The sequence below is a fragment of the Elephas maximus genome, chromosome 8 (assembly GCF_024166365.1).
Source record: "Elephas maximus indicus isolate mEleMax1 chromosome 8, mEleMax1 primary haplotype, whole genome shotgun sequence".
In the NCBI taxonomy this organism is placed as follows: Eukaryota; Metazoa; Chordata; class Mammalia; order Proboscidea; family Elephantidae; genus Elephas; species Elephas maximus.
The window spans coordinates 65,079,250-65,095,969 of NC_064826.1; the positions used below are offsets into that span (position 1 = coordinate 65,079,250).

The window sequence follows — 16,720 nt, forward strand, 5'->3', positions numbered from 1 at the left end:
GGGACAATATAAGGTATTTTCAAGAAATAAAGAGACAAGTTTAACTGCAGGGTAGAGTACACAGGGAAAGACTAATGTTGAGAAAGTATTTGAAAAGGTAAATTGAACAAGATGGTAGAATTTTAAAAATGAGCTGTATCTGTAAACACTTTTTTCCCATTAAATAGTTATTGGGAGACAGTGCTCCACAAGTCTCTTGCATTCCGAGGCACTGACTTCCCTTCATTCCGGACTGATTTTTCAATGGTATTTGTGTAGTGAGCAGCCTTGAAAATGAGTCTTTCCCTCTGGAGCAAAGGGAAAGCATGCTTATTGCCTATTACAAAAAATTCAGGTTACCTAAGTTCTGAGTTCTTCTCCTGACACCTGTATGTGTGCAGGCATCATCTGGCCTTTGCATTGCTCTTTGGACATTGTGGCTGGAAGAACCAGCAAAAAAAAAAAAAAGATATTTTGTATCAGCTAGTACAGAGACCATCTGAGTTGGAGGAAGATTCTGACCCTGTTCACAAAACAGTTCCAGAGATGAGAGACACACCTACACTGGGTAGGAAAAAAAGGAAATTTGCAGTTTTTTTATGGTGAGAGGCCTGGTGAATTCTTAGAACTTTGGCTGGTTTACTTATGAGACGATGAGGTGGGGCATGTAACGCTAGCTAGCTAAGGAGTAACGGAACAGTTGGCTTCCTTTTGCCACAATCCCTTATGCAGTCAGTCTACCATGCCAACTTTAGGTTCATTCAGACAGTAGAAGGTCTCAGAGATTTTTGCAGTAGATCATGACAGCTATAAGGGAATATTTCTCTGAGACAGACAGACTCCTGTGGGAAACCATAGATGAGTGTTTGGGCCTTAAGTGCCCTGGATTGGGTCTGTAATGCTGATGAAGGTTAGCCACTGCAGAATGAGAAACTTCCAGAACAATCTAAATAAATTCTATTGTCAACCTCATCACTCTGGAAAACTCTGCTATTCCTTATGTTAAAACCATGCGTAAAGTGATGTTACCATAATTTAAGGAGATGTTATAATGACAGTGGGGCAGCAAATATCAAAGATTAGAATGGACTCCATAACAAAGTGTCACTTTGACAGATGTTATCATATAAATGGGGCAACAAATACCCCCGATTAAGGTGTACCCTTTAAGAAAAAGTCATTGCTGTGTGAGTCAAGGCTATGGGTTCTGAGTAAAAGATTCCCCCAAACTAAATATATGGTGTCAGTAATGATGATAATCTCAGTTTGAGGTGGGTCAACTTGAACTCACTGACTAACAAGGTTGGAAGGCCCAACAGACCTTGCTTGCCGAATGGAAACGTTAATATTGAGGAAAGCAACCAACCTGGCTCAATAGGATCTCAGATTTACATGAATAAATGCCCACTTTCCTTTTGGAGAAAGCTGTATCTACCGCTCTACTCCTGAAATAAAGCTGTAGCTCAGTAGGATCTTCAATTAAAGAGGTTTACTGAAATGTTGGTGCTGATAGTTCATCTAAGTTGTCCAATGCTGTCTACTAGGGCATTCATTCAGCTTCACCACCAGCTATGCAGAAACAAAAATTGACATGGCCACACTGTTCAGTGAGCAGAACTCAAGGCCATTCTTATAGTGTTGGTCAGTACTATATCGTTATATTTTTACTGACTCTTGGACTGTTGCCTATGACCCAGCAATTTGGTCTATCACTTGCAAAATTACAGAGTGACAGATTAAAGACATGCACGTTGGGATGGCAAATGGTGGAAACAGTATTGCAACAACTTATCAAAAACATGGGCTGTTCATATAACTACCCCTTAAGAGTGGTTGTAAGAGATCTCCATGTATTTCAGGAATCACCAGCAATAGATCACATAGCCTTCAGATGTGCAGTATGGTTTACCTCAACACTGCTGCTTGGAGTCCAGTTGATAAGTAGCCTTAGTCATGTGTAAAACTGAGTGGATTTGATCCTAGGCCACCTTGGTCACAGTGATTAACATGGCTGAAGGAATGTCATACTCATGGGAAACAAAGACAGTATAGAAATGAGGTAGATATTGTTGGGAGATAATTAATTCCCCATACATCTCTGCATGCCTTGTAAGCAGAGGCACCAAAGATCTTTGTTTTAGACTATCTTTTCAGTGATGTTTGTATAGGTCCCTGGGTAGTGCACACTGTTTGTTCTTGAATACTCACCTAAAGGTTGGAGATTCAAAACCACCCAGTGGCACTGTAAAAGAAAGGCCTGGCGTTCTGCTTCCATAAAATATAACAGCCAAGAAAAACCTATGGAGCAGTTCTACTCTGTAACACATGGGATTGCTATGAGTCAGAATCAACTTGATGGCAAGGAGTTTGGTTTTTTGTTTAGTTGTTGTTTGTTTATTTTTGTATAGTGAACAGCCTTGGAAGATAGAGATAATGTCTTGTTTTCAGGCAGGAAGAAAGGCCCATTATTAAAAATTTGAGTCTGTCAGTTTGTTGTACTTTGGGGGCTTGTGTGTTGCTGTGATGCTGGGTGCTGTGACACTAGTATTTAAATACCAGCAGGCTCTCCCATGGTGAACAGGTTTCAGCTGAGTTTCCAGACTAAAAGAGACTAGGAAGAAGGACCTCATGGTCTATTTCTGAAAGAAATTAGCCAGTGAAAACCTTATGAATAGCAGCGTAACATTGTCTGATACAGTGCCAGAAGATGAGCCACTTAGGTTGGAAGGCACTCAAAAGATGACTGGGGAAGAGCTGCCTCCTCAAAGTAGAGTCAACCTTAATGAAATGGATGGAGTCAAGCTTTTGGGACCTTCATCTGTTAATGTGGCGTGACTCAAAATGAGAAGAAACAGCTGTAAACATTCATTAATAATCGGAATGTGAAATGTACAAAGTAGGAAATTTTCAAAAATGAAATGGAGCGCATAAACATCTATGTGCTATACATTAGTGAGCTGAAATGGACTGGTATTGGCCATTTTGGATTGGACAGTCACGTGGTCTACTATGCTGGGAATGACAACTTGCAGAGGAATGGCATTGCATTCATCATTAAAAAGAACATTTCAAGATATATCCTGAAGTACAGTGCTGTCAGTGATAGGATAATATCCATACGCCTACAAGGAAGATCAGTTAATATGACTAGCACTCAAATTTCTGCACCAACCACTAAGGCCAAAGACAAAGAAACTGAAGATTTTTACCAGCTTCCGTGATCTGAAATTGATCACACATGCAATCAAGGTGCATTGATAATTGCCGATGATTGGAATGTGAAAGCTGGAAATAAAGAAGAAGGATCAGTAGTTGAAAAATATGGCCTTGGTGATAGAAACAATGCCAGAGATTACGTGATAGAATTTTGCAAGACCAGTGGCTTCTTCATTGCAAATATCTTTTTTCAGCAACTTAAATGGAGACTATACATGTGGACCTCGCCAGGTAGAATACATGGAATGAAATTGACAACATCTGTGGAAAGAGACAATGGAAAGCTCAATATCATCAGTCAGAACAAGGCTAGGGGCCGGCTGTGGAACAGACCACTGGTTGTTCATATGCAAGCCCAAGTTGAAGCTGAAGAAAATTAGAAAAAGTGCACAAGAGCCAAAGTACAACCTTGAGTATATTCCACCTGAATTTAGAGACCACCTCAAGAATAGATTTGACCCATTGAGCACTAATGACCTAAGATCAGATGAGTTATGGAATGACATCATGGACATCATACATGAAGAAAGCAACAGGTCATTAAAAAGACAGGAAGGAAAGAAAAAACCAACATGGACATGAAAAGAGACTTTGAAATGTGCTCTTGAACATAGAGTAGCCAAAGTAAACGGAGGAAATGGTGCAGTAAAAGAGCTGAACAAGAGATTTCAAAAGGCGGCTCGAAAAAACAAAGTAAAGCATTATAATAACAGGTGCAAAGACCTGGTGTTAAAACACCCAAAGGGAAGAACATGCCCAGTATTTCTCAAGCTGAAAGAACTGAAGAAAAAATTCAAGCCTCAAGTTGCAATATTGAAGGAGCCTATGGGCAAAATACTGAACTACACAGGAAGCATCAAAAGATGATGGAAGGAATACACACAGTCACCATGCCAGAAGAATTATTCAGTATTCAACCATTTCAGGAGGTAGCATATGATCAAGAACTGGTGGCACTGACGGAAGAAGTCCAAGCTGCAGTGAAGACATTGGCAAAAAACAAGCCTCCAGGAATTGACAGAATACCAGTTGAGATGTTTCAACAAACAGATGCAGTGCTAGAAGTGCTCACTTGTCTATGCCAAGAAATTTGGAAGACAGCTACCTGGCCAACCAACTGGAAGAGATCGATATTTATGCCTATTCCCAAGAAAGGTGATCCAACCAAATGTGAAACTGATCGAATAATACCATTACTGTCACACACATGTAAAATTTTGCTGAGATCATTCAAAAGTGATTGCAGCAGTACATCCACAGGGAACTGCCAGAAATTCAAGCGTAATTTAGGAAAGGACGTGGAACAAGGGATATCATTGCTGATGTCAGACAGATCCTGGCTGAAAGCGGAGAATACCAGAAAGATGTTTACCTGTGTTTCATTGACTATGCAAAGGAATTTGACTGTGTGGATCATATCAAATTATGGATAGCATTGAGAAGAGCAGAAATTCCAGAACACTTAATTGTGGTCATGAGGAATTTGTGCATAGATGAAGAGGCGGTTGTTCAGACAGATCGAGGGGATATGGCCTGATTTAAAGTCAAGAGAGGTGTGTGTCAGAGTTGCATTCTTTCACCATACTTATTCAAACTGTATGCTGAGCAGATAATCCGAGAAACTGGACTGTATGAAGAAAAACGGAGCATCAGGATTGGAGGAAGACTTACTAACAACCTGCATTATGCAGATGACACCACTTTGCTTGCTGAAGTGAAGAGGACTTGATGAAGATCAAGGACTGCAGCCTTTGGTATGAATTACACTTCAACATAAGGAAAACAAAAATCCTCACAACTAGACTGATAAGCGACATCATGATAAGTAGAGAAAAGATTGAAGTTGTCAAGGATTTCATTTTACTTGGATCCACAATCAACACGCATGGAAGCAGCAGTCAGGAAATCAAAAGATGAATTGCCTTGGGCAAATGTGCTGCAAAAGACCTCTTTAAAGTGTTGAAAAGCAAAGATGTCACCTTGAGGACTAAGGTGTGGCTGACCCAAGCCATGGTGTTTTTAGTCACCCCATATGCATGTGAAAGCTGGACAATGCATAAGGAAAACAGAAGAAGAATTGACGCCTTTAAATTTGGTGTTGGTGAAGAATATCAAATATATAATGGACTGCCAAAAGAACGAACAGATCTGTCTTGGAAGAAGTACAACCGGAATGCTCCTTGGAAGCAAGGATGATGAGACTGTGTCTCACATACTTTGGACAGGTTATCAGAAGAGACCTGTCCCTGGAGAAGGACATCATGCTTGGTAAAGTAGAGGGTTAATGAAAGAGAGGAAGAACTTCAATGAGGTGTATTGGCACAGTGGCTACAACAGTGGGCTGAAGCATTATGAGGATTACGCAGAACCGGGCAGCGTTTCATTCTGTTGTACATAGGGTTGCCATGACTCGAAACTGAGTCAACACCTAACAACAACAACAAGCTTAGGATTCTTAACTAAAGATTTTATGGTCATGCCCTCAGCTTTATATTTAGACTATGTTTTTTAAACCCTGTATTTTAACTTAGTTTGCAAACCATTTCTTAAATTTAGAAATGAGACTTTCAAATCCATTAAGTCTTATTTCCTTTCTGTTTAGCATTCCTACTCTCAATTTATTTCTCTTCTCTCACATTATAAGCAGCATGATAAGAAATGAATCATCACCTTCAACACTGTCTGGAAATTTACTCAGCTAGATTACTCAACTCTCTAGGCACATTTCCTACTTTATGTTATTGAAGGTGATAATGTTGCTAAATTTTCTGCCACTACATGACAAAGACCTTTCTTCTAGATTTCTAATAGCCTGTTCAAGACAGTTTAGGCTTTCTCTGCACACTCTTGAAAACCCTCCCAGACTCTGCCCACTGCCTGTTTTAAAAGCCACTTCCCATATTTCAGTATTTATTATGATAGCACCGTACTTCTATTGTTCCATAACAAATTACCACTAAAAATTAGCTACTTAGAACAAGAAATATTTGTATGTTACATTCTGCAGTCTCTGGGTCAGTTTAGTTGGGTAATTCTGACTCAAAATGTCCCCCAAGGCTGCAGATAAGGCATTAACCAGGGTGGCAGTCAGTTAAAGGCTCAACTCAGGGACAACCTGCTTCCAAGCTCACTCAACATCTGTTCTCAGGACTCGGAAGATCCACTTTTCAGTTCCCTCATGCAGCTATCGGCAGGCCTCAGATCCTTGCTGGGTACTGGTCAGAAGCATCAGATTCCTGCCACTTGAGCCTTTCCATTTTGCTACTTTTTTTTTTTTTTTTTAAGATAGTGTCTTACTTCCCCAGAACAAAGGCTCACAAAGAGTGAGGCAAGTGGACGTTCACAGTCTTTTTTGTAACCTAATCTTATGAGTGACATCCCATCAGTTTTGTGGGGTCTTCTGTTGTCTTAGAAGTGAGTCGGTAGATCCAGCCCACACTCAAGAGGAGGAGATTATACAAGGCCATGAGTACCGTGGAGGTGGAAATCACTGGGGGCCAGTTTACAGTCTGCCTACCACAGCAGGAAATTGAGTCCCTGCTTTAGAGGAGTATACTTTCTAGAAGGAAGGGAAAAAAATTAAGGAAGCCTTTAAAATACTGTACAATCAAATGCTAATTTACGAACTGTCTACCACAATGGCTAGAAAAATTTTAGAAGGGAAAGACAAGGTTTAGTTGTTGAAAAAGATTTTATAGGCACATCTTTACCCTATTTGGTCAGAATTTTCAGAATTTTAGGAAGAATAATTTGTCAGCAGTGTTAACAATGACCTGAAGAGCTGAGCACCTGAAAACAAGGAACACTGACGCCCTATTGGTAATCCAGATATGAATTTTAGATGTTACTTCACCTGGTGACAAAAGTAAGAATGGAGAGAAAATCAGAAAACATTCTGAGAACAAAAAATTAACTAAACAATTTTGACTGAATTGATAAATGGAAGGAGAAATGAATGTGTACGAGGGGCCAGGCACCGTGTTGGCGGTTTCATGTATTTTATTTGTTTTAATCTTCTCAATATATGAGAAGAGATTTATATGAGATTTATATCTTTTGACCCACTTTATAGAAGAAGAGACCACAAAAGAGTAAAGCTATGCCCTCGTACAACTGTGAAATCAAGGGTTTTGTATTTTGAGGCCCTGATCGCTCTAACCCCAAAGTCCATACTCTTTTCATTGCACTACTCTGTGTTGTCCTGGACAAGCAAGGGTTGGTGAAAATAATCAGTCATACAACCAGGTAGTCATTTAGCATATTCTAGGCACCACGAGGAAAACTTTGCATTTATCGCTACTGCAAATTCTCACAACAACCTTATGAAGTTGCCATTATCCCCATTTTATAGATGAGCAAATTGACATTACATAACATTACGAAGCTAAGACCTATGGAAGCCACTGAAAAGATGGCAGGAGAGATCCCTTTGCAGAGAATGGGATGCTTTTGCTGAAAACCATCTGGATAGTTGGCACAGTTTATGAATTTTAAACATTAAAGCGTTAGTTTGAGGTCTTTCTCCTCCAGAGAAAAAGCAACTCTCTTCTATTCTCTCACAGAACAGTGTCTGAAAATATATATAACCAAATTCAAATCCAGTAAACAAAATCCAACAAAAACTGCATAATTAAGGCTATTTTTATGATTAGCGCCATTTAGCTTCCCTGAATTTATCAGAGCAAACATTGCTATAGCAAAAATTACTGCTAATGATTGAGCCTAACAACAAGAGAAAATCCCCAAAAGGGTCATTTAGGCCCCAGCTGCAGCTGTGCTTCACTATATTTCTTACTTGAAAGCTGAGAATTAACAGGAAAATCAGGTTCTGCTGTGCTGTGCAGATGTGGCTAAAACTCTTAATTTATTCAGCAAACATTTGTTCAGTGCCTACTATATGCCAAGCAATGTGCTAGCCACACTAGGATTACAGGTATAAATCATACGTGCCTCTTTCAAGGAGCTTATAGTTGAAAGAAATTAATGGGAGAAGGCTGATATAAAAACAGCAAAGTTGAATGGGCAGTGTTACCACATGTGCTAGAAGCATAAACGAGTAGATTAGCAAAAAGTCTTAAGGGCAGCAGCTTCATGGGATGTGTTAATGTAGAGGGATATTCAACTTGGATCATTGGGGCTTGTTGGGGGTGGTGAGTCAGGAGGACAGAGGCATGGAAATTTTCTTGGGCTTGGGTTGAAGCTAGTACCTGCACCAAAGCCATGAAGCTAGGAAGAAGAGCGGGTTTAAGGGAAGAGAAGGTTTTTCTTCAGAAATGACCAATTTGCATATATAAAATTCACGTGGCGAGATCTCATAGGCCATTCTGTTTACAAAATGCAAGGCTTAGCAGAGGACTGGTTATGAGATACAAATTGAAGAGCCTTTAGCATGTTGCTGGTGTTGTATTGGGAGCAGCCACAGCAGCAGCAGCTTATTTTGTTTTACAGCTTCTTACTTACTTTGAGCACCTACCATGTCCCAGGCCTGTTTTAAGAAGACTTTGTAGCCATCATCTACTTAATTCTCATGATAACCTTGTTATAAGGAACTATTACTATCCCTGTATTATAGACGAAGAGACAGAGGCTTAGGTCTAGAAGCTCACCTTCCCAAGGTCACAGGGCTAGGATTTGAACCCAGGCCTAACTGACTCTAAAGCCGAGCCTTTCATTGATGTTCACTTAACCAGTTTACCAATTGAACAGGTACTCTTCATTCTTTCTGTAAAACTAAGACTGATATCTACAGCTCTCTTAAGTGTTAGAGGCTCTAGTATGTCCACATACTTCTGGGCCCCCCAGTCAAGTTGTGTTTACCAAGAGGCAGAGCCTATCAGCTGCATTTGTTATTGTAATTATGTAATTTGGTTTATACTAAGGGGTCTGCTGTAATATGAATGTAAAAAAAAAGTTGTGTCTATGAAAGCTAGGTGAAATGCTTTGGAAAGCTTCAGTAAGGCTGGTAGCTCAGGAAGTTCAGGTGAGAGGGAAATGTAAAAGGTGAGACACACCCTAAAAATTGAGGGACATTTTGCGCCCATTCTGCCTTGCAAATATCTTCCAGTTTTCATCCATTTTAAAGAGACTGCAATGATTTTTTTAGATTATGTGTCAGGGTTCTTCTGTTTTATATAAGAAAAAATATATAAGAAAGTATACATAAAACACCTGTCAGCAGACCCAGAAGCCAAGAGGGACTTAGCCCTGCAACTAAAAAATAGGCAAGTAAATTATTACTTTTATGATTTAAGTTAACATAAAAATGGCACTTTTTTTTTTTTCCTTTTAATGATTCTTCCCTTTACATTGCAATTAACCTACCAACTACCCATCCTTTCCGTGGGGACTTCTGCTATATACTTACCTGGGGTGAACTTGTTAGGAAAGAAGAAGACAAGAACTTTGGAGCTCCCTTGAAACAGGTACAGATCCTCAAAGTGAATTGAATGATAATGTTCAGAGTTGTGGAAGGAGAATTACAACATACCAGGATTGTGCAGCAGTGTTTAGGATTGGGGCTATATGAACAGAATGTATCCCAGATTATAGTCTTCAAAGCTGTAGTTTCAGCAGACTCTAAACAGGCCTTGGAATCTGTTAGATGTAACTTCAAAAACTTACTGTCTGACCTCAGGTAAACTGCCTGAGATTAAAATGGCGTATTAATACCTACATCATATAGTTGTTAAGGAATGAGCAATGTTGGGTATACTCTAAATGGTGCAAAATGATCACTATTCATTTTTACCCCTTTTTATGGGGCAAGATATGGTGATAAAAAGGAACATTTACTCTGTGGGTTCTTACCCTAGGATCTGTTCTTGCCTCATTTAAAGTGGATTTGTGGATTAGGACAAAGAGCTTCAGGAGTCTCTGTTTACTTGAAAAATGTTGAACTTGGCCGGGAAGAAAATGAAGGAGCTAACTACCAATGGAAATACTTTACTGTAGCAAATATATATATATATATATATATACACACATATATGTATGATGTATGTATATATATATATATATATATATTTAAAGTGCCATTTTTATGTTAACTTACATATAGTTGTTGCTGTTAGGTGCCATCAAGTCAGTTCCGACTCATAGCTACCCCTGTGTAAAACAGAACAAAACACTGCCTGGTCCTGCACCATCCTCACGATCTTTGCTATATTTGAGCCCATCATTGCAGCCACTGGTTGTATTTTGAGTGCCTTCAAATCTGAGGGACTCATCTTTCAGCGTTTTATCAGGCAGTGTGCCACTGCTATCCATAAGGTTTCCACTGTCCAGTTTTTTCAGAAGTAGGTCCCAGCCTGTCTTAATTGGGCAGCTCCACTGAAATCTGTCCATCATGGGTGACCATGCTGGGTTTTCACATACCAGTGGCATAGCTTCCAGCATCATATCATAGCAACTCGCAAACTGACAGACGAGTGGTGGAGGTATATACCTGTGAGAACTGCAACTCCACAGGACTGCCTTGTTTTTCCAGCTCTTGAAAGTTTTCTGTCTTTCACAGGGTGCTGTCTTACCACTTTTCTATAGCTTGTTTTAGTGGAAGATATTTGTGTTTTCCTTCTCTGACAGGTTTCCGCCTTACACAGGTTCTGGCTTTCGCAGGTTTTACTGTGGGTGTGGGTACATGTTGTTGTTGTTAGGAGCTGTCGAATTGGTTCTGACTCATAGCAACCCTATGTACAAGACAAAGAAACACTGCCCAGTCCAACACTACCCTCACAATCGTTGCTATGCTTGAGCCCATTGTTCAGCCACTCTTGCTCCTGATGAGCATTCTGACTGTACTTCTTCCAAGACAGTGTGTGTGTGTATATGTATGTATTTTTTGTACAGCATTGTCCATATTCTACTGTAGATGCTAGATTAATCCAATCATATTTATTTTACTTGCAGAGTAACCATAAAATAATTTTCATTTTCAGTAAAGATGGAAGAAACAGAAGAACCCATTATTCTTGTCTGACTCATAGCAACTGTATGTACAACGGGATGAAACACTGCCTGGTCCTGCGCCATCCTTACAATCGTTGTTATGCTTGAGCTCATTGTTGTAGCCACAGTGTCAGTCCACCTCGTTGAGGGTCTTACTCTTTTCCACTGACCGTGTACTTTGCCAAGCATGATGTTCTTCTCCAGGGACTGATCACTCCTGGCAACATGTCCAAAGTATGTAAGACGTAGTCTTGCCATCCTTGCTTCTAAGGAGCATTCTGGTTGCACTTCTTCCAAGACAGATTTGTTCATTCTTTTGGTAGTTCATGGTATATTCAGTATTCTTTGCCAAAGCCACAATTCAAAGGCATCAATTCTTCTTCGGTCTTCCTTATTTGTTGTCCAGCTTTCACATGCATATAATGTGATTGAAAATATCATGGCTTGGGTCAGGTGCACCTTAGTCTCCAAGGTGACATCTTTGCTCTTCAACACTTTAAAGAGGTAATTCAGCAGGTTTACCCAATGTAATGAGTCTTTTGATTTCTCGACTACTGGTTCCATGGCTGTTGATTGTGGATCCAAGTAAAATGAAATCCTTGACAACCTCAATCTTTTCTCCTTTTATCATGATGTTGCACATTGGTCCAGTTGTGAGGATTTTTGTTTTCTTTATGTTGAGGTGCAATCCGTGCCGAAGACTGTGGTCTCTGATCTTCATTAGTAAGTGCTTCAAGTCCTCTTCACTTTGAGCAAGTAAGGTTGTGTCATCTGCATAATGCATGTTGTTAATGAGTCTTTCTCCAACCCCGATGCCCCATTCTCCATATAGGCCAGCTTCTCAGGTTATTTGCTCAGCCTACAGATTGAATAGGTATGGTGAAAGGATACAACTGTGACACACACCTTTCCTGACTTGAAACCAATCAGTATCCCCTTGTTCTGTCCGAACAACCATCTCTTGATCTATGTAAAGTTTCCTCAAGAGTACAATTAAGTGTTCTGGAATTCCCATTCTTTACAATGTTATACATAATTTGTTTTGATCCATACAGTTGAATGCCTTTACATAGTCAATAAACCACAGGTAAATATCCTTCAGGTATTCTCTGCTTTCAGCCAGGATCCATCTGATATCAGCAATGATATCCCTGGTTCCACGACCTCCTCCGAAACCAGCCTGAGTTTCTGGCAGTTCCCTGTTGATATACTGCTGCAGCTGTTTTTGAATGATCTTCAGCAAAATTTTGCTTGTGTGTGATATTAATGATATTGTTTTAAAATTTCTGCATTCGGTCCGATCACCTTTCTTGGGATAGGCATAAATATGGAAGAAGGACCCTATAAATATAGGAGGACGGACCTGGCAGTCTACTTCTAAAAAGCATTAGCCTGTGAAAACCTTATGAATAGCAGCGAAATATTATTCTTAGTTAACTGAATGTAACTTTCTTACTCCCAGATGTTTATGAGATGCTATAATAAATGCATCCTTTATTCTAAAGCCTATTCAGATTGGGAATGGCAACATTAAGTGCCCCATCCAGGTACTATAATAAATAATAAGTAGAATTGAAACTGTAAAAGGTATATCTTATCCTTAGTATAAGACTAATTAGAAAGAGAAAACATGTGTAAATGGAAAGATGAAATGAAAGATAGAAAGAATTGTATCAGGATTGTAGACAGTTTAGTTATTGGGAAGGAGAGGAGACTGGCCAAGCCAAAACTAAAAAAATCACAAAAGAATTCTCAATAACTTACATTTAAAAACCCATTGCTGTCAAGTCGAGTTCGACTCATAAGAACCCTATAGGACAGAGTAGAACTGCCCCATAGGGTTGTCAGGAGCAGCTGGTGGATTTGAACTGCCAATCTTTTGGTTAACCACTGTTGCTCTTAACCACTGTACCACCAGGGCTCCAAAACTTACATTTAGGAGGATAATTTTGACAACTAAAATGGATGACAAAACCAGAACTACACTAAGAGGCAGGAATTATATATGTTATATATACCCTAATTTTATTATTCATTATAAGGAGGATTAAAAATGTATGAAAGGATACTGCCTTCTCACAAATTCACAGCTAATTTTTTTTTTTTTACATTATTGAAAACCTCCTTAGGAAGTTCTAGATATTACCGAGTAAATGAAATTGGCATTCTCTGATATATTCTTGTAAAAATGTTTTGAGATCCTGTGACATATCAGGCACCATCCTAGCACATATTAATTCCCTCACATACAGTGAACAAATACCTATTTTCAAGCTGACAAAGGCAAATCAAATTGTTCATATCAGCCCGTATGTTTAAAATGTGCCACATTGTCATGGCTTAGTCACACTTTAAATTTAGTTTAAGATTTCATTGAGCCATTCATGAAATTCATCCAGCTGATGATGTAGAAGTGAATGTTATAGAGCTGGTTAAAGCCTTCGTAATAAAGGTATGGTTTTGCTCCTTTTTGTAATTACCAGGTTTAAAAACAAACACGCTCTTCTACCTCTAAATCAAAGCTGTCAGCAAGGCGTCTTGAAATTGTTCACTTACTATCCTTGCCACATTCCTATTAACAACACTAGAATTTACAAAGTACCTGTTAATTATATATATATATATATATACACATATATATATACATACACACACACACATACACACATATATAGACACATATACATACACGTATAAGTTACATGTTGCTGTTGTTAGGTGCCATCGAATTGGTTCTGAGTCATAGCAACTCTATGTAGAACAGATCGAAACACTGCCCAGTCCTGCGCCATCCTCACAATCGTTAAATGCTTAAGCCGATTGTTGCAGCCACTGTATCAATCCATCTCGTTGAGGGTCTTCATTTTTTTCACTGACCCTCTACTTTACCAAGCATGATGTCTTTCTCCAGGGACTGATCTCTCCTGACAACATGTCCAAACTATGTGAGACTGTAGTCTCACCACCCTTGCTTCTAAGGAGCATTCTGGTTGTACTTCTTCCAAGACAGATTTGTTCATCCTTTTGGCAGTCCGTGGTATATTCAATATTCTTCTCCAACACCACAATTCAAAGGCACCAGTTCTTCTTTGGTTTTTTTATTCATCACCCAGCTTTCACATACAATAAGTTATATACACATATACATACTCACACATACATTTGTAATATGTAATAGAATACCATAAAAAAGTGCACTGAATCTGGAATTAAAGCCCTTTTAAGTTTTATAGGATCTCACTGAAACAACAAATAAAGCTGTCTGGACCCAATCATTCCCCACTCCTCAGCTACCTTCTCCTGCCAGCTCTAACAGTACTTGGAATGGTAGTATAGAGATTTTCAGATGGGGCTCTAAAGAGTCCGAGGGCTCCAGATGCTGAGGAATCATACAGGATCAAGGTAGAGAGCCTCAGCCATTTCAATCAAAGCATTCCTGATTTTATTTGGAAGAAACATTTTCTAATATATAACCAGTTTGGCAAAGCACTGCTGTTTATGAAGTATCCTGAGCTCACTATTATATGCAAATGGCCATCACAGTCAAGGTCTTCACACTGACAGCTTCCTCATGGGGAAGTGGAGTCAGAAGGATGCTAAGGCAGTTTGTTCATCATGGTCCATGGCCCCCAGATTCTTTATTAGAGATTGTGTTGTCCTTTGGCTCCACAACTTAAGAAGAATGCAGAGAACTTTGAGAGGTCAGAGGACAGTCTCAAAGACAATTACAGAGAAAGAGAATGAGAATTATGAGGAGACCAGAATTACTTTATATAGAATGAGAATTATGAGGAGACCAGAATTACTTTATATAGAAAGAGAAGTTTGAATGGCAACCTAATAATGGTCTTCAAGGCATTATGAATTATTACACTGAGGTTGATGACAAGATTTCATTTGTGTACAAACATAGTAAGGAAGAAATAGGGTTTCAGCTTTAGCAAAAAGAGTGTAGTACAGAACCAAAAGAGAAAAACGCCAATCAGATGCTAAGCGTATTTAATCAAAATAATAGATCATTCAGTCTACTGAATGATCTGTGGAAGTTTTTTTTTTTTTTCCATAGATCATTATGAAAGTTTTTCTAAAGGCAATATGAGTTCCTTTCTCTGTTTTTTTATATACCTAATAGTACTGCCTGAAGGAACAGGGATAAATTTAATGAACTTTGACTTTTCAACACAATGAATCAATAATTTATCTTTAAATTACATCATAATATATAGATTTGAAACAATTATTTGACTTGTAGTCTCATAGCCTTATCCTGCCAGGAGAGCTACTTTCTACTAACGTTAATGAAGTTAGTGTGAGGAGAAACATTTATTCCAGGGGTCATGAACTCAGATACCTACAGGGGCTCACAGGTATGGTAAAGGAGGGAAACTAACTGGGTTGAACAATATTGAGTTGGGGAGTTGTGATGAGTGAGAACGTGCAAGACCCAACTGAAAGGGATAACCACTACCAACTCTGGCCAGTTGTTATCACATAGCAATATACCTATATTGCCTGATCTTCAGCTTCTCAAGAGAAGCTGGAAATCTAGAATTTAAAGGAAATACTACTTTTTGAAACATTAGCAAAATAACACAGATTTATAAAAGTACTGTGCAGGCAAAATGATGCACATGTGTGGACTTCAAGTATGAATCTTCAGTTTATCCCTCAGGTCACTAGTTAATCACCACGATAGTTAGAAAGCAAACAAACAGAGCAGAGTTGATTGAACTCTGAAGCTTAGAAGAATTAATTTACTAAACCTGTTCAAGGCTTAAGGTCCGTTCCAGCTCTGAGTCTTTGATCTCTTCTTCTTCTGTGCTCCCAATATTGGGTGGCTTATTCACACAGCTGGTGGGAATTTAAAGAAATTGCTTATTTCCCTAAGCAACCTAATTTTACTTAGTAAAACCGTCAAATATTCAGATTAAAAAAAAGCAACTCTTGTTGCTCTACTGAAGATGCTACGGATACTATTAATCGATTTTTAGTGATGTACTTGTGTATGGCGGAGACATGCCGCTTTGGATCTTTGCACTAACACTTGTTTGTAACATTGACTGCATGAGGCATGATTGATTTAAAAACCTACTTACTCTTTTACCACTTAGTGACATTTCTTATTTATCTTTTATAAAATACCTTCAAATAACCCACTTCCACCTGGGGTAAGGACAGCTGGATTTCTGAAATCCCCTTCCTTTCAGACAGGGGAATATGCCACAGATGAAGAGGAGGATGAGGTAGGGCCTGTCCTTCCTGGCAGTGACATGGCCATTGAAGTCTTTGAGCTGCCTGAGAATGAGGACATGTTTTCCCCATCAGACCTGGACACACGCAAGCTCAGCCACAAGTTCAAAGAGGTAAGTTGTTGGTCTATAAAATATTTCTCTACACCTGTCCACTTATGAAGTATATTTTTTGTTTGAATAATATACTAAGAATAATAATATAGTAAGAATTTCTTTTCAAAAGAAAGCTTTTTTAGTTCCAGATTGCCTTGAATCTCATCGAACTTCTAGGTAAAATTTAAGTAGATGTCATTGTACAGTCTTCAAAAGACTGTTATTTATCATAGTGG

The 16,720-nt window shown here is 39.0% G+C and overlaps 1 protein-coding gene across 11 annotated transcripts in view; it reads left to right on the top strand.

Annotated features, from left to right (window-relative positions):
• Window positions 1-16,720, top strand: part of PPP1R9A (protein phosphatase 1 regulatory subunit 9A) — a 364,328-nt gene that overhangs the window by 265,681 nt on the left and 81,927 nt on the right. For all 11 annotated transcript variants that reach the window (XM_049894806.1, XM_049894804.1, XM_049894811.1 and 8 more), the window contains one exon: window positions 16,347-16,502. In XM_049894806.1, coding sequence (XP_049750763.1) covers window positions 16,347-16,502 — 156 coding nt within the window. The remainder of the gene's footprint in view (window positions 1-16,346; window positions 16,503-16,720) is intronic.